This window comes from Symphalangus syndactylus, chromosome 3 (genome assembly GCF_028878055.3).
Source record: "Symphalangus syndactylus isolate Jambi chromosome 3, NHGRI_mSymSyn1-v2.1_pri, whole genome shotgun sequence".
Classification (NCBI taxonomy): domain Eukaryota; kingdom Metazoa; phylum Chordata; class Mammalia; order Primates; family Hylobatidae; genus Symphalangus; species Symphalangus syndactylus.
In genome coordinates this window covers 51,566,239-51,591,500 of record NC_072425.2, presented here as the reverse complement: position 1 = coordinate 51,591,500, position 25,262 = coordinate 51,566,239, and the positions used below count along the sequence as shown (strand labels likewise).

General features: G+C 51.6%; 1 protein-coding gene and 1 long non-coding RNA gene across 12 annotated transcripts in view; one reads left to right on the top strand and one right to left on the bottom strand.

The window, feature by feature from the left end:
* SUSD3 (sushi domain containing 3) overlaps positions 1-19,147 on the top strand; it is a 25,928-nt gene extending 6,781 nt beyond the window's left edge. For 2 of the 11 annotated variants that reach the window (XM_063636266.1, XM_055271903.1), the window contains exons 2-6: positions 2,737-2,786; positions 10,425-10,613; positions 12,459-12,606; positions 13,539-13,670; positions 18,553-19,147. In XM_063636266.1, coding sequence (XP_063492336.1) covers positions 2,741-2,786; positions 10,425-10,613; positions 12,459-12,606; positions 13,539-13,670; positions 18,553-18,763 — 726 coding nt within the window. In that variant the 5' untranslated portion in view covers positions 2,737-2,740 and the 3' untranslated portion in view covers positions 18,764-19,147. Of the gene's footprint in view, positions 1-2,734; positions 2,787-3,693; positions 3,808-4,861; positions 4,928-7,415; positions 7,705-10,424; positions 10,614-12,458; positions 12,607-13,538; positions 13,671-18,552 lie in introns of those variants that run through there. The other 9 variants (XM_055271902.2, XM_055271906.2, XM_063636264.1 and 6 more) reach the window with 8 other exon arrangements.
* On the bottom strand, positions 18,107-25,206 carry LOC134736199 (uncharacterized). The gene is made up of 4 exons (XR_010120031.1): positions 25,069-25,206; positions 24,267-24,710; positions 20,867-20,876; positions 18,107-18,118 (listed from the first exon to the last, which is right to left on the bottom strand). It is a non-coding gene; the product is annotated as an uncharacterized lncRNA (long non-coding RNA).
* Between the last annotated feature and the right edge of the window lie 56 nt (positions 25,207-25,262).

The following is a 25,262-nucleotide window of genomic DNA, read 5'->3' as shown; positions in this document are numbered from 1 at the left end:
GGCTGGGAAGCCACAGAGGAATGCAGAAGTCGCAGCTCTAAATTAAGGACTGAGAAGTGTTGGCTGCCTGGCGGCCCTGGGGAAGGGGCCACGTGGCCAGCCCGTGGCTGCCCTGCTGTGTCTGCCAGGGCTCCAGAATCCCATAGCCACCTCCTTGGCCAGAAGGAAAGTGCATATCCAGATCCCAAGATCCTGAAAAAGCAAAGTGGTCCCTGGCCCTTGGGGAGTGCTGATCACGACTCTTGCCTGTGAGGTCAGGCTGCCAGTCCTCCATTCATTTGTTCTTGCATTCATTCATTCACTCATTCCTGCCCTGATATCTGTGGATATGGAGCATGGTAGTTGACGAAGATCCCAACCCTGGAGACAGAATTCAAGTCCTAGCTGTGCCACTGGGAGCTGGGTGACCCAAGGCCAGCAAGAGTCAGCCCAGGGTTATAGGAAATAGCCCAGGCCAGGGGTTAGAGCCGTACCTGGCACACAGTTATGCTCAGTGTCAGCTGTCATCAGCCCAGCATCCCTGGGAGGTTCTGCCTCCTGCTGATCTCAGTCCTGCCCACCATCCCCTGGAAGGGCAGGGCAGCTCCTCAGGCCCTCTCCACTGTGTGTACCGCCCCTAGAAATTGTGCACCCCTCCCCTGCGGCCTCTCCAATCTGAAGGGCTGATCTTTTTAACCCTGACAGAGATAAGAAGCAGAAAAAAGTATCTTCAGTTGCTTTTTCTTTTTTTGGAGATGGAGTCTCCCTCTGTCGCCCATGTTGGAGTGCAGTGGCATGATCTCGGCTCCCTGCAACCTCCATCTCCCAGGTTCAAGGGATTCTTCTATCTCAGCCTCTTGAGTAGCTGGGACTACAAGGCGCACGCCACCATGCCCAGCTAATTTTTGTATTTTTAGTAGAGACAGGTTTTCACCATATTGGTCAGGCGGGTCTCAAACTCCTGACCTCATGATCCGCCTGCTTCAGCCTCCCAAAGTGCTGGGATTACAGGTGTGAGCCACCGCGCCCAGCCAAGTATCTTTGGTTTTAAATGTGCGTTTCTTTAATTGACATATTTTCCCCCTGATTTTTTAAGCAGCTGTACCGGGCTATAATTCACATACCGTACAATTTACCTATTTAAATCATAGAACTCAGTAGCTTTTGTACATTCAGAGATATGTGCTACCATCACTCCAGTCAACTTTTTATTTTATTTTATTTTATTTTATTTTATGAGACGGAGTCACTCCGTTGCCCTGGCTGGAGTGCAGTGGCACAATCTTGGCTCACTGCAACCTCCACCTCCCGGGTTCAAGCAATTCCCCTGCCTCAGCCTCCCGAATAGCTGGATTACAGGCGTGCACCACCACGCCCAGCTAATTTTTGTATTTTTAGTAGAGATGGGGTTTCAACGTGTTGGCCAGGCTGGTCTGGAACTCCTGACCTCAGGTGATCTGACTGCCTTGGCCTCCCAAAGTGCTGGGATTACAGGTGTGAGCCACCATACCTAGCCACTCCAGTCAATTTTAGAATTTTTTTTTTTTTTTTTTTTTTCCTGAGACGGAGTCTCGCTCTGTCGCCCAGGCTGGAGTGCAGTGGCGCAATCTCGGCTCACTGCAAGCTCCGCCTCCCGGGTTCACGCCATTCTCCTGCCTCAGCCTCTCCGAGTAGCTGAATATTTTTAATCACCCCATAAGAAGATCCCATACCCCTTAGCAGCCATCTCTCAGTTTTCCCTTTCCCCCAGCTTCTGACAGCCACTAATCTGCTTTCTGTCTCTGGATTTGCCTATTCTGGACATTTCATATGAGTGTCATCATACGACATGTGACCTTTTGTGTCTGACTTCTTTCACTTAACACAGTGTTTTCAAGGTTTATCCATATTGTAACATGGATCAGCACTTCATGCCTTTTGATGATTTAATAGTACTCTGTAGTGTGGATAAACCACATTTTGTTTATTCACTTATTGGTTGACAGACATTTAGGTGTTTCAGCTTTCTGGCCATTACAAATAATGCTGCTGTGAACATTTGTGTACCCATTTTTGTGTAGACAGGTATTTTCATTTCTCTTGGCTGATTACCTAGCCGTGGAATTACTGGGTCATGTGGTAATTCTGTGCTTAACTGTTTGAAAAACCACCAGACAGTTTTCCAAAGCTGTTGCACCATTTTGTTCCCAAACCAGTAGCATCTGAGGTGCCAGTTTCTCCACATTCTTCCTAATGCTTCGTATTGTCTTTTATTTATTTATTTATTTTTTGAGATGAAGTCTTGCTCTGTCCCAGGCTGGAGTGTAGTAACGTGATCTTGGCTCACTGCAACCTCCGCCTCCCAAGTTCAAGTGATTCTCCTGCCTCAGCCTCCAAAGTAGCTGGGATTACAGGGGCCCACCACCACGCCTGGCTAATTTTTGTATTTTTAGTAGAGATACAGTTTCACTCTATTGGCCAGGGTGGTCTCAAACTCCTAACCTCAAGTGATCCACCGACCTCAGCCTCCCAAAGTCTTGGGATTACAGGCGTGAGCCACTGCGCCCAGCCAGCCCTTGGTATTGCCTGTCTTTTTGACAGACTTCTTTGTGGTTTTGATTTGTATTTCCCTGAAGGTTAATAATTTTGAGAATCTTCTTGTGCTTATTGGCTGCTAACTTATCTTTTTCAGAGAAATGTCTGTTCAGATCCTTTGGCCATTTTTAAATTTTGTTGTCTTATTATAATTGAGTTGTAATAATTCTTTATATGTTCTAGACACATGCCTCTTATCAGATACATGATTTGCAAGTATTTTCTCCCTATTGGTAAGTTGTCTTTTCATTTTATTGAATGTCCTTTAAAGCACAAACATTTTTCAGTTTGATGAAGTCCTGTTTTTATTTTTCTTTTGGTGTTTGTCTTTGGTGTTAGATCTAAGAAACCATTGCCTAAGTTCACAAAGATTTTCCCCTATGTTTTCTTCTAAGAGTTTCATAGTTTTAGCTCTTACTTTTAGGTCTTTGATTCATGTTAAGTTAATTTTAGTATATGGTATGAGCTAGGGGGTCCAGCTTCAGTTGTCCCAGCATCAATTTGTTGAAAAACTATTCCTTTCCCATTGAATTGTCTTGGTACCCTTGTTGAAAATCATCTGACTATAAATGTAAGGGTTTACTTCTGCACTTTCAGTTCTATTCTGTTGGGCTTTATGTCTGTCCTTATGATAGTACCACACTGTTTTGATTACTCTAGCTTTGTAATAAGTTTTGAAATTGGCAAGTGTGAACCCTCCAACTTTGTTCTTTTTCAAGAGTGTTTTGGCTGTTCTAGGTCTTTTACATTTCCATATGAGCTTTAGGATCAGCTTGTTGATTTCTGGAAAGAAGCAGCTGGATTCTGATAGAGATTTTGTTGAATCTGTGTATCAGTTTGGGGAATACAGTAGATTTAATGAATACAGTAGATTCAATGAATATAGTAGATACAGTGAATATCATAGACACAATGTATCCAAGGGGGATACATTCTAGGACCCCTCAGTGCATGCCTGAAACTTCAGATACTATATATGTTGTTTTTTTCCTAAACACATGTACCTATGATAAGTTTAATTTATAAATTAAACACAGTAAAAGATTAATGATAACTAGTAATAAGTTATACCAATTATGACAATCTATTATAACGAGAGTAATGTGAATGTGGTCTCTCTCTCTCTAAATATCTTAATAGACGGTACTCACCCTTCTTGCGATGATGTGAGATGATAAAATGCCTACATGATGAGATGAAGTGAGATGAAAAACATAGGCCTTATGATGGAATGGGAAATTCCAGAAATAATTTGTAAGTTTTACACTGTGAGCCACTCTTGAGTATTGTGATGAAATCTCACCCATCCCACTCCACCCCGCCTGGGATTGCTGTCAGTCACTTAGTAGCCCTCTGGATTATCAGATCCCCTGATACTGCAGTGCCTGTGTTCAGGCAACTCTCATATTACTTAATAATGGCCCCAAAGCACAACTGTTGTCAGGTACTACTTTCTGATTGTGGAACCACCAGTAACTGAAACCATGGAAAGTGAAAACAAGGATAAGGAGGGACTACCATAATATGTTGCCATCGTAACAATATTAAGTCTTCTGATCCATGAGCATGGGATGTTTTCCCATTTATTTAGGTCTTTGATTTCTTTCAACAAAGTTTTGTAGTTTTCAGAGTATATGTTTTGTACTTCTGTTATTAAATTTATAACTAATTTATTCTTTTTGATGCTATTGTATAAAATGTTTTTCTTAATTTTCAATTTACTCACTGCTACTGTACAGAAATACAACTGACTTCTGTATGTTGACCTGGTATTCTACAACCTTGCTGAACTCATTTCTATTTATAATAGCTTTTAGTGGATTTCTGAGGCTTTTCTACATATATACAAAATCATGTCATCTAATGGAGATTGTTTTACTTCCCCCTTTTTTTTTCTTTTTTATTGAGATGGAGTCTCACTTTGTTGCCCAGGCTGGAGTGCTGTGGTACAATTTTGGCTCACTGCAACGTCTGCTTCCTGGGATCAGGCGATTCTCCTGCCTCAGCCTCCCAAGTAGCTGGGATTACAGGCATGTGCCACCCACACCCAGTTAATTTTTGATTTTAGTAAAGATGGGGTTTCACCATGTTGGCCAGGCTGGTCTTGAACTCCTGACCTCAAGTGATCCACCTGCCTCGGCCTCCCAAAGTGCTGGGATTACAGGCATGAGCCACTGTGCCTGGCCAAGCCATTTGTTTTTCTTTTCTAACTTACCCATTTTGTTGTGATTTTTGTCATTGGCTTATTAATATATAAGTGCCGTTTATATAGAGAAGATACAAATCTCCTATTACATGTATGTTACAGATATAAGAATCTTAGACACCGCATCTAGTGTGGCTCCCTCCCTGCTGTCAGTGGGCATTTGGGCAGGTGAGTCCACCTCTCTGAGCCTTATCTGTAATAATACAGATAAGGAATGCAGGGTGCTCTTGAACAGAATATTCCATCCATACATGCATTGTTATTGTTAGTAGCTGTGCGAATGCTGAGGATCCATAGACAGGAAGCAGTCAGAATGGTCCTGCCCAGGCCAGAGGCTGGCCTTCCCCAGATACTGAAGGGGCAGAAAGGATGGGGGCAGCCTGGGGATGAAGAGCCAGGTGGCTGCGGTTGACCCTGGCAGAACTACAAACTGGCTATGTGACCTCAGTGTCCCTGAGCCATGGTTTCTGGGGCTGCAGAATGGGGGAGGCAGTTCTTCCAAGGACACCATGGCTCCTGTCCTCGTGTGTACCAGGCACAACCACCTTCCAGATGCCTTGGCATTACACCTCATTTCCTCCGCACCCCAGTCCAAGGTGGGTACAACAGCTGTGCTGACTTTGAGGCCGGGGAAGGCTCCCTTGCCTGGGCCCCGAAATGTGTGTGGTGGAGGTGGACTAGGAGCCCCACAGGCTAGAACCCGTGTGTTCGTTTCTGTACTGTCACCCAACAGCTGCTGAAGCGCTCAGCACAGAGTAGAGCCTGAGCATTATTCTTCCTTCTATTATTATTGTTGCTGATACTCCGACTTTTGTTATTGTCACCTTGGGGCCCCAAGTGGGCCAGGCAGAATCCCAAGCGCTAAATAGGGCACTGGGCTGAGACGTGTTGCTGAAGCTTTGTATCAGATTTGAACCAGTCCACTTAACAAATCCACAAAAAAACAGTGGCCTAACTCCAGCTGGAGTTTATTTCTGTCTCTTCTTAGGATCTGAGAGGTTGGTCTGCCCTTTCACACGTCTACCATCTTTGTTCCCTGTATTAGTCAGGGTTCTCTAGAGGGACAGGACTAATAGCATAGATGTATATATAAAGGGGAGTTTAATTAAGGAGTATTGACTCACACGATAACGAGGTGAAGTCCCACAATAGGCTGCCTGCAAGGTGAGAAGCAAGGAAGCCAGTCTGAGTCCTAAAACCTCAAAAGTAGGGAAGACAGTGCAACCTTCAGTCTGTGGCTGAAGGCCCGACAGCCCTTGGCAAGCCACTGGTGTAAGTCCAAGAATCCAAAAGCTGAAGAACTTGGAGTCTGATGTTCAAAGGCAGAAAGCATCCAGCATGGGAGAAAGATGAAGGCCAGAAGATTCAGCCAGTCTAGTCCTTCCATGTTCCTCTGCCTGCTTTTATTCTAGCCTCACTGGCAGCTGATTAGATGGTGCCCACCAGGTTAAGGGTGGGTCTGCTTCTCCCAGTCCACCGACTCAAATGTTAATCTCCTTTGGCAACACCCTCACAGACACACCCAGGGACAATACATTGCATCCTTCAATTCAATCAAGTTGACACTCAATATTAACCGTCACACTCCCCAATGCAGAAGTGGCACAGCATCTATGCTCACACCTCATTGGCCAGGTTCAGTCACATGACTGCTCCCTGGAGGGCAGGTTGGGAAATGTAGTTTTCAGTGGTGATCACATTTCCAGCTGCAACTCTGGGATGGGGAGAAGGGATACTAGAGGCAACGGCAGCCAGGGGTGGAAACTAGAGTTGAAACCGCCCAGGATGAGGTGAGATGGGGCAGATCCTACCCACTGGGCTTGGCCATCAGGTGGGGCTCCCGAAACAGTGTGCTGGGTCCCAGTTCCATCCCTACCACCTTCCTGCTGAGTGACCTTGGACATGCCACTGAGCTTTGCTGTGCCTCAGTTTCCCCATCTGTAAGGTGGGGGTAGACCACCCTCCTCATAGGGCTATAACGCAGTACAGCACCCATTAGGCCCCCAGTGTTGTTTGTGTTAGATCAGTCCCTTCCCCATCCCTCCCAGAAAAGTACGCAAACCATAAGCCCCTCCCACACTTCTTCCTCCCTTGCTAGCAAGTATCCTCAGGGCAGAAGCAGTGTAGCCTGACCCTCCCAAAGCGGTGGGGCATGTCTGCCTCAGCCCCTCCTGAGGGCCACCCCTGCCTCCGCACTCTCCCCCTCAGCATCTCAGCTTATTAAGGCCCTGGGGTCCTTGGTCACGCAGAGGCCAGGGGCAGGGGGACCACTGGGTGCTGCTGGGGGGTGGGTCAATGTGACCTGGCCAGCTGCAGCCAAATGCCATCCTTCACTGTCACTACCATGGCACGGAGCCTCTGGTAGCCTCCACTTTTGCCAGATCCCAGACCAGACTTCGGGGCCTGGCCTGAAGCCCAGCTCTGCTGATGCCCATTAATAGCCGTGGCACATATGGCTGGGGCAAGGGGTGGTGTGACCTCTCTGAGCCTCGGTTTCCCCCCAGATGGGTTTGTGAATTTAGATGTGGGGTAAGAAATGGAGTGATACGTCTCGCAGATAAAGACCTTGCCTGGGCACACAGCCAGCCCACATGACTGCTCCTGGGCGGATGTGAATAAATCTGGGGGATGGTATGCAGCCTACCGCAGATGTCTTTGGTAAACATTTTAAAATTAGAGTCCACAGAGTTTGCTGGCCAATTGGTTGTGGATTGAGAAAGTAGGTTTCAAGGTTTGGGGCCCAAGCAACTGAAGGATGGAGGGACTGCTGATTTAAATTAAAGTTATAAGAGGAGAAGCCACATGGTGAGCAGGTTTGGGGAGCTCAGAAGCTTGGCTAGGTCTCATCTCAGACTCGGTGAGCAGTAGGACTTCCATTCCTGGCACCCAGGGCATGGTCCTGGCTGGAGATGCAGCACACAGAGGACAGAGGAAGGTCGTAGCAGGTCAGTGTGGAATAGTGGGGTCCCTCAGACTCTGCATGCCCCAGTTTTTGTCCCCGCCATCACCCCCATCTCTGGGTGTCAGTCCCTGCCTGTGCAGAGGGAAACAGGCACAGAGATGCTCAGGTGGCTCTTCACCACTGCTGCCTCCGGTCAGTCTCTGCCTCTGCACACACCATGCATCAGCACAGCTTGCTGTCCCTGTTCTTTTTTTTTTTTTTTGAGGCGCAGTCTCGCTCTGTCGCCCAGGCTGGAGTGCAGTGGTGCGATCTCGGCTCACTGCAAGCTCCGCCTCCCGGGTTCACGCCATTCTCCTGCCTCAGCCTCCCGAGTAGCTGGGACTACAGGCGCCCACCACTACACCCGGCTAATTATTTTTCTATTTTTAGTAGAGATGGGGTTTCACCGTGTCAGCCAGGATAGTCTCGATCTCCTGACCTCGTGATCCGCCCGCCTCAGCCTCCCAAAGTGCTGGGATTACAGGCATGAGCCACCAGGCCTGGCCTGTCCCTGTTATTTACCTGTGATGTGCCAGCGGTCCACTGTCAATGCCCCAAAATCAGGAAATACCAGATAAGCAGGAGAAAGAGCCTCTTGCATTTGGACACCAGGAGACCTGCTTGGGGATGTCCTTAGCAGTTTCACTGAACGTCCTTGAACCCCAGAGACAACTCAGATGCAGGGAACAGGGACACACACTGAGGCCCATCTGCACAATGGAACACTTCACTGCTGTGAAAAGTAACCAGCTGCTGATACATGCATAGCACGACGACTCAGGTGCATTGCGTGTGTGTGTCTGTGTGTGTATGAATGTGTGTGAAGTTAGACCAGAGCCTCCTTGTCTGGTTCTAAGACTTCCCTGCATCATAAGAGCTGTGTGACTGCAAAAAGTGTCGTAAGACCCTCTGCCCAGTTTGCTTCTCTGTCGATGGGGATAATGATGGTTCTCCCTGGGTAGGCTGCTGTGCTGATAGATGATGGCACATGTAAGGCAGGTGCAACGGCATCCAGCCACAGTAATCTTCTCAGTCCCAGCTGTTGTCATTATAATTTTATAAAAATTCTCGACTGCTGTTGCATCCAGAGCATCTCTGTGTTCTTATTTAAGAACATCACTGGCCAGGCGTGGTGGCTCACATCTATAATCCCAGCACTTTGGGAGGCCAAGGCGGGCAGATCACAAGGTCATCATGGCCAACATGGTGAAACCCCGTCTCTACTAAAAATACAAAAAATTAGCCAGGCGTGGTCGCGCACGCCTGTAATCCCAGCTACTCGGGAGGGTGAGGCAGGAGAATTGCTTGAACCCAGGAGGCGGAGGTTGCTGTGAGCTGAGATGGCGCCATTGCACACTCCAGCCTGGGTGACAGGGTGAGACTCTGACTCAAAAAAAAAAAAAAAAAAAAGAACATCACCCTAAGTGCTCTCTGGTATTTTAATGTCTGGATGGACCCGGGTGAGGGAATCATTCCCTCCTGCTGGAGACGTGGGTTGTTTCAGCCTTTCACTATTATGCGTGGTTCTGAGGTGGGCTTCCCCATAGAGAAATCTTGGCAGCAGATTTTTTTTTTTTTTTTTTTTGACATGGAGTCTCGCTCTGTCGCCAGGCTGGAGTGCAGTGATCTTGGCTCACTGCAACCTCCAACTCCCTGGTTCAATCGATTCTCCTGCCTCAGCCTCCCGAGTAGCTGGAATTACAGGCACGTGCCACCATGCCCAGCTAATTTTTGTATTTTTAGTAGAGACGGGGTTTCACCATGTTGGCCAGGATGGTCTCAATACCCCAACCTCATGATCCACCCACCTCAGCCTCCCAGAGTGCTGGGATTACAAGCATGAGCCACCATGCCTGGCCAGCAGATTCTTATTTCCTGTGGCTAAAGGTGCATATGCAACATAGGGTGCTTATTGCATTTACCAAATGCTCTGCAGCAAGGTTGGATCTGTACCCCAGCCCGGGTACAGGGCTTCCCAGGCCCTGCCAACTTGCACATTGTTTTCTTTTTGCCTTTACCTCACCGATGCAGGAAAAATGAGCTCTCCCTTGAATCAACATTTCCTCAATTGCCTGTGGGTCTGCATTTTTCATGACTGTGGGCCATTGGTGTCCTTGCGAATTGCTTGTTCTCACACTAGAACTTGTTGGGTTTTTTTTAAAACTGAATATTCAGTTTTCATTGATGTGTAAGACCTCTTCATAGATTAAGACTATCGAACCAACCTTTAACCTATGCTTTCCAAATATCCTTTCCTGAATTTTTCACCAGAGTTGGTTGTTTTCCATTATTAGGGAGCCTCAGAAGCTTTTGCTTTCTGCTTTGTATGCAGTCAAATCTGTTGATCTTTCTCTGTCCCTCTTTTTTTTTTTTTTTTTTTTTTGTTCCGATTTCTGCCTTTGGAGCTGTGTTTAGGTCGTAATCAAAGGCCATGCCTCAGTGTCTCAGGGAAGGTATATTTGCTTTTATTGTCTTCTAACACTTGTTTGTTTTTTTAATGCTCCAATCCTCAGCATCTAGAGTGTACTTCATGGAGGGATCCAGCTCTGCGTTGTCCCCGGGTCTGGATGACCCCATGTGACCTCTAGAGCATCCAATGGCCTTTGGAGCTGCACCCCACCCCTGTGCTCCCCAATGCTGTGCCAGCTCCTCCCTCCAGGGTCCTGCCCAGCCCTGCCCTGCGTGCCCACCCCCCCCATGCCTCACACCTGCCTCTCTCCCCAGGCACCTGTGCTAAGCTGCAGCTACCCCTGCAAGCAACCTTCCAAGTCCTTCGTGGCGATGGTGCTTCCGTGGGGACCGTGCTCATGTTCCGCTGCCCCTCCAACCACCAGATGGTGGGGTCTGGGCTCCTCACCTGCACCTGGAAGGGGAGCATCGCTGAGTGGTCTTCAGGGTCCCCAGTGTGCAAACGTAAGGACCCCTCTCTCAGCTCGGTGGCTCTGGGGGTGGGGGATGGCCCCAAATCATGTCATGGGGATGGTGTGGGTGGGGATGGCGTGGGTGTCTACTCACAAGCAGCTAGGCCAGTGTGTAGGGTCCCATTCCCAACACGGACAGCTTGCTTACATGTCAGCAGCCGACTGTAGGCCCTCAGCCCTCTCAGTGCCATGTTGGCAGCGCAGACCCGAAGCCTAGTAGCGGGCCTCCAATCCTGGCTCTGCTACTGACTTAGCCCCTCACTGCCAAGAGGCTGCGCATGCTCTCTGAGCCAGCATGTTTTCATGTGTTAAGCAGGAAACTATGTTTGTTCATTCATTCATTCATGTACACGTGCACATGGCCAACTTCAATAGGATATTTCACGTATCAGGAATCTGAAGTACTGGCAACATGGAAGGTCATGAGATGCCTGGCCCTGGAGCTCCCAGGAGATGGTTTTCTGGTTGTATTTCTTGTACAGGTGTTGAAAGGTCCACAGGATAGTCCCTTTTCAGTGCCCAGCATGACATTTCCAAAATGAAGCTATGTGTGTTATGTTCATGTGTTTTGTGCGTAAAAAGGGCTCAGAGTCAAAATAGTTTGGCAGATTCTGGGTTTTTATGCTGCAGGACTTCTCAGAGTCTTTAAAATGTTCACGCGCTAGGTGATTCTCTGAGGATGCAAGTCTTAGGATTAGATTCTGAGAGGCAGAAAACCCAAAATACTAGGATTAACTATGATGGAGCTCAACCTTCAGGGTGGGCAGGCAGATCTGTATGGGCTCCATGGCAGTGGGAGCCAGGCCCCTTCCCTGGCATGGCTCTGCTGGGCATGGCCTCAGCCTCATGATTCAAGGTGGCAGCAGCTGTGTTCCAGGCAGCTGTTATGGGGTGAGGGGCCCTGGGGCCAAAGGGCAGGCCCCAGTGTCTCAGGGAAGGTTCTTAGAAGTTGCCCCACATCACTTCTTATCCTCCACTGGCCAGAACATGGTCCTGTGACCACTGGGAAATGTAGTCTCCATTCTGGGTGGCCAGGATCCACTAGGGAGCATGGGAAATGGGGACCAGGGCACAGGGCCATGTTCCCTATGTGGGGGAGTAAATGGTGTTGCTCAAATTAGGATTCTGAGGCCTTTTTTAGCCAGAACATCCAGTAGAATCTGATGGAACTAGTTTTTGGAGCATAGCTGAGGTCACACAGCAGATACATAGTATTTTGGGCGTTCCTGGAAAGTGACCTGAGAAGGCATGTAGGCTCCCTGAAGAATGTTGCCACCTTGGGGCATTGTGAAAACCCAGACCATGGGCTGGGCAAGGCCTCCTCAGCACTGTCTATTGTCACCTCCTCTCTGTGGCCCGCCCTTCCTTCATTCCTCAGGCAGGACTCCAGTGGGTAGGAGCCAGGGAGGCCATCACTCTGAACTCCCTGCCAGAACTTCTGTAATTGGCCACTCTGCAGACTTCTACATACCCTACAAAACCCTGCTCAAATACCCCCTTCAATTAGCCACTCTGCATACTCCTACATACCCTGCAAAACCCTGCTTAAATAACCCCTTCAAATAGCCACTCTGCATACTCCTACCCACCCTGCTCAAATACCTGCTTCTTGGGGAGAGTCTTCTCTGATAGTCCAACCTCCAAATATAGTTTGCACAGATCTTTGCCTCAGCCCCCAGCACCTCACTGCCCCCTTACCATGCAACAGGGCTCACTGAGGGCTGCCCAGGCCCTGTCCACACCCAGGCCCTACCCCTACCACCTGAGACCCCCAACCCCTGGGCCAGGCAGATCTGGGCAAACTTCGCCCAGGAGCTGGTGGTTGTCTCCCACACAGTGGTGCCACCACACGAGACCTTTGGCTTCAAGGTGGCCGTGATCGCCTCCATTGTGAGCTGTGCCATCATCCTGCTCATGTCCATGGCCTTCCTCACCTGCTGCCTCCTCAAGTGCGTGAAGAAGAGTGAGCAGCGGCACTCCAACAGGTACAGTGGCCTCATGATCTCAGGGTCCTCCCGGGAGGCGCCTCTTGGCACCATGGGAGGAGGAAAGAGCAGAGTATTTCATGGGAACCCCGGCACTGCCCTCAGGGCACCCATTCCTACCACCGCTGCTCTGGGCCTGCGTCTCACCAAGTGCTGCTCCTGGCCCACACAGCAGCCAGGGGCAGCATCACAGCTGGGGGGCATGTGGGCCCCCAAGGCCCTGCTCTTAGGCCAGGCTATGGGTTCACGGGGTATTGTTTTATTTATTTATTTTTTGAGACAGAGTCTTGCTCTGTCGCCCACGCGACAGAGTACAGTAGCGCGATCTCAGCTCACTGCAACTTCCGCCTCCTGGGTTCAAGCAATTTTCCTGCCTCAGCCTTCCTAGAAGCTGGGATTATAGGTATGCACCACCACACTCAGCTAATTTTTTGTATTTTTAGTGGAGATGGGGTTTCACCATGTTGGCCAGGCTGGTCTCGAACTCCTGACCTCCGGTGATCCGCCCAGTGATCTGCCTCCCAAAGTGCTGGGATTACAGGCGTGAGCCACCGCGCCCGGCCCAAAACTTACCTTTTTAATGTCTACAGTTCAGTGGCATTAAGTGTGTTCACGATGTAGTGCAGCCATTAGCACTGTCCAGCCCTAGAACTTTCCACCACCTGTGTTTGTAAGTAAAGTTTTATTGGAACACAGCCATGTTCATCGTCTACTGGTGTGTGGCTACTTTTGGGCTGCAATGGCAGAGTTTAGCTGTGGGAGAAATCATGTGTCTCACCGCACCAAAAGCATCCACTGCCCAGCTCTTTGAGAGGTTTGCCAGCCTGCGCTGGTCCTGCAGATGGTGCCCTGGGCCTACATGGAGCCCGTTTCCACCACTGTCAGGGACATACCTGCATGCTCAGAGTCCTTCCTCCCAAACTCTCCTCCAGGTCAGCCCAGCTGTGGTCCCAGCTGAAAGATGAGGACTTGGAGACGGTGCAGGCCGCATATCTTGGCCTCAAGCACTTCAACAAACCCATGAGCGGGCCCAGCCAGGCGCACGACAACCACAGCTTCACCACGTGAGCCGGGGTCTGGGTGGGGGACATGCTGGGGGACAAGGAGTCCAGCTTGGTCAGGCCCCGGGCCGCCTGCTGTTCCCACACGCTGAGAGCCTGCTGCTCCCACATACCCGGCCCACCCAGAACCTTAACTCCCATCTCTAAAACAAGAGGCTGGTGGTCCTTGTAGCACGCTGTCCTGACTGTGACATTCTAGGACTCAGAACTGTCCCCAGCAGTGTTTTCATCTGGAGGGTCCACCCTCCAGGGAAGCTGAAGCTTCTACACACCTGTGTTCCCTCCACCCACACCTAGCAGGGCTCTGCACTGACCTGCAGTCACTTGCTCTCCTTCCTGTGCTCTCTCCCTCTCCTTTCTCTCTCTCTTAATACACGCATACATATTTTTGCCCTGAACCAATATGAGGACATTCTTTTTCTGAGTCCAGAAATCTAATACTAATTGGCCAGGCATGGTGGCTCACACCTGTAATCCCAGCAGTTTGGGAGGCTGAGGTGGGAGGATCACCTGAGGTCAGGAGTTCGAGGCCAACATGGTGAAATCCCGTCTCTACTAAAAACACAAACATTACCTGGGTGTGGTGGCGTGTGCCTTTAATCCCAGCTACTTGGGAGGGAGAGACAGGAGAATCACTTGAACCCAGGAGGCGGAGGCTGCAGTGAGCCAAGGTTGTACCACTGCACTCCAGCCTGGGTGACAGAGCGAGACTCCGTCTCAAAAAAAAAAAAAAAAAAAAAAAAAAACCAACAGAAATCTAATATTGATTGCACGTGGCCTGTCGAGTGGAGAACATCCATAATCACACACAGTGCTCAGCCACCAGGTCTCTGGGCTCCTTAAACTGGTATGGGCCTTCAGTTTTTCATGGCGTAGTCTTCTGAGAGCTCCAGGCCAGTGGTGGCATGCAGAGGCTCCTGTCTGCATCTGTCTGGTGTTTCTGTGTGACCAGGCCCGGCTCTGCATTTCTGGTGCAGGGCTGGGTGTGCAGATCAGACACGGGCCAGGCTTCCCCCACGGGCCACATGGAATGGGGTCTCTTGGCTGAGGTGAAGCCCCCCAGGTCCCTCCACTGTCAGAGCCTGAGGCAGGGACTCTGCAAGCGTCCCTCCACTGTCTCAGCAGCCTCCGACTCGTGGTCTCAGCGTGCAAGGCTGATCCTGCCAGATCCGCTCTTGCCTTGGGCATTACAGAATGGTGACTTTGTTAATTCTGTTGCACTTCTGACATTCCTTCTATCAGGGATGAGGATGAGCTGTTTTTTTCTTTCCTTTCTTTCTTTTGATTTTGTTTTGTTGTTTTAGCATCACATGAACTCATGAATATTCTTTTCTGAAACTTTTATTTTGGGAAAAGTTCACAAATACACAAAAGTAGAATATTGTCACGGATCTCCTGTCCCTGCCTCCCATTCTCATGGTCACCAGCTAAGCCAGACAACCTCATTCATGCCCATTCCACCGCATTATTTTCAGGCACACTTTTTGTGGGCTCCAGTTCTTGGCAGTAGGAGCTCTGCCAAGCCGTGGCCTGTGTCCTTCTGATCCATCCCCATCAGTCTGTGAGTGCTTCCTGCCTTGCACAAGATGTTCCAGGCCCATCTTGTGCTTTCTGTGCCCATCTCTGCGGTTGGCCACTGCTCTGGGACCCCTGTTTCTCTGGGTGGAGAACAGCGCTTAGACACCAGGGTCCGGGCGGGCATGCAGATGACATCATTGAGCTTGTGTTCCCTTCCTTCAGGCCCTCCCGCTGGAGTCTTTCGAGGCTGCAGTGCACTTGGTCCCAGCCCTTGTGGCCTCACTGTATGACTGTAACAGCTCCATGCCTCGGTTTCCTCACCTGTAAAGTGAGGATTGCAGTAGCGCTCACCTTTCAAGTTGTTGAGGTTACCTGAGTCCAGGTGTGTGCCTCTCTCACCAGGCCCAGGGTGAGAGCTCAGTGAATACTGGCTGTTACTGTCGTTGCCACTCTTACGACCTTATGCAGATGGGGAAACTGAGGCACAGGAAGTGGTGATCTGTGTGGCCCTGGGTTGCACACACCGTGCTGGGTCTGGCCAACACCTGCAGGGAAGGAATTCACCTATCTCCTTTCCTGGCGCTTCAGGTGTCTATTAAGATGTAGCTGAAATGCTGCCATTGATACTTCTGCACTTAGCAACACGTTCCAGGTCACCATGGTGGTCTGAGGCCTCCAGGCTATCATTCCTTACAGCAGCCTATTATTCCAAACCTTCCAACATCTGCTAGACCCTCCCCTATTGAGTGGTCAGTGTCTTTTTGCTTAGTGCTGTTTTTCTTTTTCAAGACCACAGCTCTTGGGGGTGATCCTAGGAATCGATTGTTTAGGCCCAACAGTCTGAATATTTTATGACCACACTCTTTCCCTGGGAACTCTGGTACAGTGAGTGTGGCCATATTTTTCTGGTAACTGCATCATCACTGAGTGCTGATCATTTGTTTATCATTTGTTTCTTACAGTAGCTACAAGTTGTGTGGGTAGTTTCCGTCAGCATTTCTTTGATGAATGTCAAGGAAGAATGTTTTCTCCAGCCTTGGCTCACCAGTGCCGTTGCTGGCATGAATCATTTTCTGTTTCCTCCTAATGTTTTGCTCCATGTGTTGTGGGAGGGCACCTGACCCATCAGTTGGCTGTACATTTATTAGGCCTCTTTCCTTTTTTTTTTTTTTTGAGGCGGAGTCTCGCTCTGTCGCCCAGGCTGGAGTGCAGTGGCGCAATCTTGGCTCATTGCAAGCTCCTCCTCCCGGGTTCATGCCATTCTCTTGCCTCAGCCTCCCGAGTAGCTGGGACCACAGGTGCCCGCCACCATGCCCAGCTAATTTTTTGCATTTTTAGTAAAGATGGGGTTTCACTGTGTTAGCCAGGATGGTCTTGATCTCCTGACCTCGTAATCCGCCCACCTCGGCCTCCCAAAGTGCTGGGATTACAGGCGTGAGCCACCGTGCCTGGCCCCCTTTCCTTTTTATTTTAGTTTTGTTGGGGCTATGGTGGCTAATGCCTTTCCTTTTGGGTAGTGAGATATCCAAAGCCACTTTCAGAGCTCCTCCATTGCCCCGCCTGTGATCCCCGCTCCCCATTACAGCACTGGGACCAGATCGTCCTGTGTCATAACTGGGAAAGTGCCCATGGAATGGGGGAAGGAACAATTGTCTCTCAAGGCAACATGGTGTCCAGGATGATGGCAGCTACAGCTGCTGCCGCTGCCGCAGGGGCTTTGCTGGCCAGAGCATGACGCCAAGGAGCTCCCGGGGTGCTGTTTCGGGCCACACTTCTGCCTGGTCCCAGCGCCACAGACACCGCCTCTTACACTGCGGGAACTTGCGCAGTGTGTGGTCGGACGTGTGCATCCCATCCAAGAGTGGCCACAGATGTGTGTACAGAGCTGTGTTCACCTCCCCCAGGGAGTGAGAGAGCCAGGGCGGGAGGGAGGCACCCTGACAGGGCCGTGAGAGGCTGGAGGAGGCCGGCTTGGGGGCCACTCTTATAGTCAGCTCAAGAGGCAGGAAGTGGTGGTGAGGCTGAGGGGGATTGGGAGGGGGACCCTTAGGGCAGAGCCCCTTCCCGGAGCTCTCTCACACATGGGGACCTCGAGCACTCAGCCCAGCTTCGTGGGGACTCAGAGAAGGTGGGTCCTGCCCAGGGCTACAAAGCTGATGGAGGCAGAGTTCCCTGAGTCCCCAGCCCTGGGCCCCAGGCTCCCAGGCAGGATCCTCGCGATATGCCTGTGCTGGGGCTGCCCACCCCTCAGGCAGGGCCCAGGCTGCCTCCATAGGTGATAAATTGCCTTTAGCAAGGTGAGATTTGCCTCTTGACCTTGTTTTTATTTCATAACTACTTCTCAGCACTTGCAATGTACCAGGCACTGTTGTGAACTCTTCCAAATATTAACTCTTTTCACCTAGGGGTGGGTACTACTTTTATCCCGTTTTCCAGGTGAAGAACCAGGCAGGTTAAGAAAGTTGTGTAAACTCCCACACAACCAGTAAGTGAGGCTGAGTGAAGTCAGTCTGGTTCCTGCCTCCCCGAAGCTGCCTTTCGTCTCCACCGGTTGTTGATGCTTTCACTTACTCATTGCATAAGCAGATCATTTCTTAATTCCTACTACTTACTAGAGTTTTTCTGAGAATTAGTTGTGGGTGGGAGCCATGATCCAGGAAGGCTTCCTGGAAGAGGTGATGCCGGAAGTGAAAGGACTAAGAGAGCCTGCTTTGGGAGGGGAGAGAGACAGCCTCTGAGGGGAGGAGAGGACACGCAAAGGGCTGGAGGTGGGAGCCGCCAGGCAGCCCACATGGAGCAGAGGCCAGTGTGTGTGGAGGCTGGAGATGGGGCAGGGCCAGGGTCTGGTCAGCCTGGGGAATGGCATGGTTTGTATCTGGGGGAGTGGAGAGCCACAAAAGTACTGAGGGTAGAGCAGGTGGGTGATCCAGCTCCTGGCCACCAAAGAGGCAGGCCTGGCAGGAGGGAAGATGTCCTCCCCTTGACCTCCTGCTCCCCAGCGTCCCTTCTCTTCCTGGGACATCCCAGGCCCTGGCCAGATAGCTGGGTTCCTGGTGGTTTCTGCACACTCTGAATGAGCCCCAGGAAGTCCCCACACCTTAGGGGGGCAAGTATCTGACTCCTGGGCCACGCCCTGGTTGTGTAGATGAAGGACCCACTTGCCAACAGGGCCCAGCAGGGAGATGGAGTGACCTCTGTGCACCTTAGGGTGCAGGGCAGCTCCTGGCAGGAGGAAACGGGCTCCCCAGTGCTCAGGGCAGCAGTTGTTCCAGGCCCACCGCAGGGCCTGGGTACCTGGGAAGGTATGGAGTTGGGGGTTAAACCCTATCCACACTCTTTTGCCAACTCATGCCTCCTCTCTCCACAGAGACCATGGTGAAAGCACCAGCAAGCTGGCCAGTGTGACCCGCAGCGTGGACAAGAACCCTGGGATCCCCAGAGCTCTGAGTCTCAGTGGCTCCTCCAGCTCACCCCAAGCCCAGGTGATGGTGCACATGGTGAACCCCAAACAGCCCCTGCTTGCCTCTGGGCTGGCCACAGGAATGCCACAGCAGCCCGCAGCATATGCCCTAGGGTGACCACGCAGTGAGGCTTGTGCCCATGCTCCACACTGGGAGGCCAGGCTGACCCCACCAGCCACTCAGCTGCAACTCCACATCAATTCCACATGCGCCCAGCTCGAGACTGATGAGTGGAATCAGCTTCCAGGTGTAGGGACCCCTTGGGGGGCCAAGCTGACATCCAAGGCTGAGGACCCCAGTGGGGAGTGTTCTGTTCCGACATACCCTGGCCGTAACGATTTTTATAGTTATGGACTACTTGAAACCACTACTGAGGGTAATTTACCAGCTGTAGCCTCCCACTAACTAGCATTCCTTTAAAGAGACTGGGAAATGTTTTAAGCAAATCTAGTTTTGTATAATAAAATAAGAAAATAGCAATAAACTTCTTTTCAGCAACTATAGATGGCTACCTCAGCATCTTGCTCCACAGGATGTACTGCTTCCAAGCAAGGACCCATGGAGGGTTCTGCATCTGTTGGCTATAAAAGTGCAGTTGAGGGGTATGAAGTAAAACTAAATAATTATTTCTTTCTTTTTTTTTTTTTTTTTTTTGAGACAGAGTCTCACTCTGTCGCCCAGGCTGGAGGGCAGTGGCGCGATCCCCGCTCACTGCAAGCTCCGCTTCCCATGTTCAAGCGATCCTCCTGCCTCAGCCTCCTGAGTAGCTGGGACTATAGGCACCCCCCACCACGCCTGGCTAATTTTTTGTATTTTTAGTAGAGATGGGGTTTCACCGAGTTAGCCAGGATGTCTTGATCTCCTGACCTCGTGATCCCTCCGCTTTGGCCTCCCAAAGTGCTGGGATTACAGGCATGAGCCACCGCGCCTGGCTAAATAATTATTTCTAATACTGAAAAACACAAAGGTAACAGTGGTTGGTTGATGTTAGAGTCGGCAGAGGAGACTTCCCTTTTTTTGTTTGTTTGTTTGTTTTCAGGGCTAGTTTCTGTTTAACTCTGAAGAAAAAAATCTGGTATTGGTTAGCGAGGAAGGGGTGTACTGAGGCGTGACTGACCTGTCTTAGTCATGGTCAGGTCTCCTTGGCCAAGACAGGTCCATTCAGTCAGTCTGTGGGGCTTAAGATTTTATTTCACAGCCATAGCACCCCCACGTGGCAGCCTCATGTGACCTGGGCTTCCTCACAACATGGCAGCTGGTGTTCAAGGTGGAGTTGCAATGTGAGCACCAGGTGGAGGCCATTTTGCCTTTCAGGTCCCAGGCCTCGGAAGTCATGCTGTGTCTGTTCACTGGGAGTCAAGGCTGCCTTCTAATCAAGGGGTAGAGAGTTGGACTCCACTGCTAGGTGGGAAGAGTGCTGACTGGTGAGAAGAGAATTGGCAGACACACTTTACGACCATCACAGTCACGTTTTTTTTTTTTTCTGGGACAAGGTCTTACTCTATCACCCAGGCTGGAGTGCAGTGGCGCGATCTTGGCTCACTGCAACCTCCGCCTCCCGGGTTCAAGCATCACAGTCACCTTTAACCCAATCACTTGTCAAAGCAATTTTATAAAAGGTGACTAATTTTGGTCGGGCACAGTGGCTCACGCCTGTAATCCCAGCACTTTGGGAGGCCAAGGCGGGCTGATCACCTGAGGTAAGGAGTGCGAAACCAGCCTGACCAATATGATGAAACCACGTCTCTACTAAAAGTACAAAGATTAGCTGGGCATGGAAGCATGCACCCGTAATCCCAGCTTCTTGGGAGGCTGAAACAGGAGAATCGCTTGAACCCGAGAGGCGGAGGTTGCAGTGAGCTGAGATGGCGCCATTGCGCTCCAGCCTGGGCAACAAGAGTGAAACTCTGTCTCAAAAAAAAAAAAAAAAGTGACTAATTTCTTACTCTCCCAGCTTCACTCCCAGAGAGGTTATTTGTACTGCAGGCCTGTGTGTACATAGCCATGCCTACTGCAGGCATGGTTTTAGACATTTCTGCCTGCTGCTGTACCTCTTGTTTGCTTCTACTTAAAATGAACTCAGAGCTCATTCTGTAGTTCTCCGCCCTACCCTCTCTCTCACCTCGGAGCCCCACATTTGTCCTGGGCCAATTAAAACTACACCCTTCAGCCTCCCATAATTTGGGGTGTGACCTGTCTCTGGCCATTGAGAAAAGCCACTGGGTTTGCCCTTTGACCTCCCCTGCTTCCTGCCTGGAGCCCAGCAGCCATGTTGGGGCCATGAGGAAGAGGAGCCGAAGGTCAGGAGGAAGAAGCCCTTACTCTACATGGCTACTTGTGGACTGAAGCCACACTTGTCATGTCCCTTAGAACCAGATACTTTCCTGATTCACGCTACCCAGAGTCGTCCATCTGACAGGTGTCCCATGATTTATGTGACACATCCCCAGCCAAGGGATGCTTGGGTGGTTTCACATTTCTGGCCTTCACATTTCTAGACATCTTGATACTGGGATGCCATTTTCTTTGGGTGGATTCCTGGAGTGGGACTGTGAGGCCAGAGAGTGTGCCTGGTGGTTTCCTGTCAAGTGCTGGAGTATCTCCGGGCTTCTGTGGGCACACAGGGACACTGAGGCAGGGGAAGTGCAGATCCAGCCCTCACCAGGCCAGTGCAGCTTTCCTCTGCTGGGGCTCCTGACAGGCTCAGGAGAGCTCTCCTTGGCTTTTTTGTTTTGTTTTGTTTTGTTTTGTTTTTTGAGATGGAGTCGCTCTGTCGCCCAGGCTGGAGTGCAGTGGTGTGATCTCAGCTCACTACAAGCTCCACCTCCCAGGTTCACGCCATTCTCCTGCCTCAGCCTCCCGAGTAGCTGGGACTACAGGTGCCCGCCACCACGCCCGGCTAATTTTTTTTGTATTTTTAGTAGAGACGGGGTTTCACCATGTTAGCCAGGATGGTCTCGATCTCCTGACCTCGTGATCTGCCCGCCTCGGCCTCCCAAAGTGCTGGGATTACAGGCGTGAGCCACCCCGCTCGGCCTCTCCTTGGCTTTTATGGGAGTGGGACGTGGTGTCCCTTGGCTGCATGCCTCAGGGGACCTGTAGGCTAAGCAGCAGGTCAGGGTCAGGGCCTGATGGTGGCATGCTGGCCCACAGGCCCAGCGTGTCACCGCTGATCTGGATACCAGGGATATTGAATCACTTCTAGCTCCTTATAGGACTTAAGCAGCACCAAGGTTTGGTGCTGTTGACAAAAGGCTCCGGGAGCTCCTGTTCTAAGTTCTAGTCCCCATTCAGCCCTTTCTACCACTAACCCCCATTGTGAGGTGGGACCAGGTAGGTGAAGGCTGTAGATCACCACCATGCAGGACAGGACAGGCCAGGTGGCTGGAGCTAAGGGGAACCCAGAGGCCTCCCTTGAAATTTGAAGGGCCTGCAAAGGAAGATGGGTGTTTTGTGCCCAGGTGGCTGACCCTGGGCTACTGGAACAGAACAGGAGAACTGGGGTGAAGGGCTCCAGCTCCCAGTAGCTGACAGTTACAGAAATGGGTGTCCGGGTGGCAATGGAGGGGCTGCACTGGGCAGGGGGGCCAGAGGGGAGGAAATGACATGGGGCGTGGCAGGGCAGACTCCAAGGGGGGGGCAAGGATGCTAGGCACGGAGCTGGGAAGAGCATTCTGGGTGGTCACAGCACACATGAAGATTTGTAAATGGCAGAGGTGGCTGCTGGAGGAACAGGAAGGCTATGAGCCCGGGGTGAGGGAGGAGGACGGTCAGACTCAGTGTTATGACCCCCGTGGCCACTATGTGGGTACTGGGCTGTGGGGACAAGGATGGGGCAGGGAACCAGTGAGACATGAGAAGGCAGCTGCCACCTTCCAGGCAAGAGATAACAGGGATGGTGGTCACTGAGGTGGGAGCAGGGCTGGGCTTGGAAGGCAGAGCCCACAGGGGCAGGGTGCAGGTGAGCAGAGGCCTGAGGAACGGCTGGCCCTGTGAAAACCAGGGGGAAGTGCCCCCACCCAACCCAGTGCAAAGAACCCCTGTGGAAATTAGCTTTGCCTGTATAATTTTAAAATTGTGCCTGCTTTCTAATGAGATCAAGCATGTGATGGCAAGAAAATCTGAAAGAAGCAAATAGTAAGGTGGAGGCCGTTCAGAGGAGTGGGTGTGTGTATGTGTCAGAGCCCTGGCTTCTGTGATGTTGACAAAGATTCTCTGCTTGACAAACTTTAGTCAGGCTCCTGAACTTTCTCCTTGGCCCATCTGTGAACTTCCTTGTAAAATCCAGTTTCAACAAAGAATCCTCCTAGTGAGTTTGGCAAGAACTCCCCACCCTGGATACTTGATCACCCTTGATACCCAATCAGGGTCCTCACCCCCACCATCCCCTGGGTGAGGTCTTGTCAGCCCAGGCTGTCTTTGCAAGAATTCTGTCAGCCGGAATCCCCTTCACCCCGATGTTTCCTCTTCCTAATTTTCCATCCTCAAAGCCCCCTCCTGTCCCAAGTGTCCTTGCTGTATTTGGAATTGAGCCCAGTTCTCTGCTGATGTCTCTCTTCCCCTATCACAAGAGTCCTAAATAAAAATCTGTTTCTACATCTGTAACCACAGTCCAGCTCTGGTTTTTCTTTGACAGTGTCCAAGGGCGGGGCTTCCTGTCACACCTCAGTTCATTCCTTCTAAGGAGCCCCCCCACCTTCCCAGGAACTCACTTTCCATTTGGGGTCCAGGCAGCCACAGCTGGCAAGAGCTAGCCAGGAGGGAGGATGCGTGTGCTATGCCTGGGGCAGGGGGAATGCCCAGGACCTGCCCTTTGACCATGGGGGTGCCCGTGCCTGCTTGCAGCCCCCGTGGTGGGCATCCAGGCTGTACACCCCTGGCTGCACCAGCAGCTGTCCTGCTTTCTGCCGTGGCCTTCCATCCCATAGGGTTGGAGGGCACATCCCAGAGGGCACAGGACTTTCAGTCCCTGCAGGCAGGCTTGGGTTCCTTTAAATAAATCCTTTTCAAACCCTCAGGTGGCTGAGGAGCAGCGACCTGTGCTTGGGAGGCCACATCTGGCTGCTAGACTTTGGGCAAGGGGCTTCATGCTCCAAACCTCAGTTTCCCTGTTCATCACATGGCCAGGGGCAGTCCTGAGGGTGCAGGAGTGGATATGAAAGTGGGATGCTAGCTTCCCCAAAAGGGGCTGGGGTCAGGGTTCCCTGAAGGTGGGCAGTGCCTGGAGCCCCTGGAGTCCCCACTGTGTCCCCCTTCCACTCCGTCGCCACCCTTATGGCTCTGACATCACTCAGGGGCAGGAGTGTGTGCAAAATAAACCCAGAGAGGTAAGTACAAGACGCCATAACAGTGTGATGGATGCAAAAGAACTAGGGTCAGGCTGCATCCTACTGGGGCAAAAGAGGCCCTCTGGGGGAAGCCCCCTCTGGGTCCTCCAGGGGAGCACCTGGAGCCCAGAGCCAGCCTGGACTCACCCAGGCACACAAGCAGATGAGAGGCCTGGGGGGACCCACAATCTGGGCCACTACCCTCCTGCCTTGAGACTGGCCCTGTACATGGTCCTGGGGCAGGCTGGGTCTGATGGCAGCCTGGCCTCCTGGGGAGCATAGACGGGGCTCACCTTCAGTGTTTGGGGACAGGGGTGGCCGCTGTGTAGTGGCCATGACTGGGCCCCAAGAATTTTGAGGTTTCCAGGTGACAACTGCACGCATTCTCCTGATGCCCCGTATGCCGGCCCTGATGGGAGGTCACGGTACAGGGGAGAACTGAGGCACAGAGACAGACGGCACATGGACTGCAGGGACCACTGTGCTGTCCGAGAAGGGGACACTGCGTTGGGCCCCCATTCCGGGTCAGGCTCTGGCATCTCAAATTAGAGCTGCTATGGGGGAACGGCCAACACAGGCAGGGAAGGAAACGGGAAGGGAAACTGCTGCTGCTGGCTGGGAGAGGGCTGCTATTCCTGCCTTCATGGGTCTCCACTTCCTGGCTGGGGCCCAATGCATTCACATCCTGTGGGGCTGGGGGCTTCTTGTGGTGGGCTCCGGAGCTGGAAAGGCCAGGCCTACCAGAGAGGGAAAGCAGGAGGGAAAGCGGGAGGGAAGGTGGAGTTGGCCCGAGGTCACTCATTTTACAGTCCAGGAAACTGAGGCTCAGGTAGGTTAAGTGACCTCTCTAGTTCAGGTCACACTGCCAAGCTAGTGTCTTCTTTTGAAGGTGGGGGGCTGGGGTCTCCCAAGAAGGCGTTCCCCCCCCCCCGCCCACCGAGCGAGGTCACACCGTTGAGTCCTTCTCCCCTGGATTTGGGAAAGCATCACTGGGCACTGCCTCCTTTGGCTGGTCCCTGTGGCGTACTGGACGCCCATCGGCCTTTTGCCCCAGGCCTGGCCCTGTACTCCCCAGGGCCTGACTTTCTGTATGACCTTGGATCAGTCACGTCCCCTCTCAGAGTCTCAGTTTTCTCATCCAAGGGGTGGGGCGCGAGGCCGGGGGCGGGGCGGTGGACTGAGCCGGCCGCCGGGCCACCTGGATCCCGACTCCGCCACTCAACGCGGTAGGGCGGGGCTCCGGGCAGGAGCGGGCGCGTCCAGGGAGGCGCGCGGCCGCCGTAGCTGAC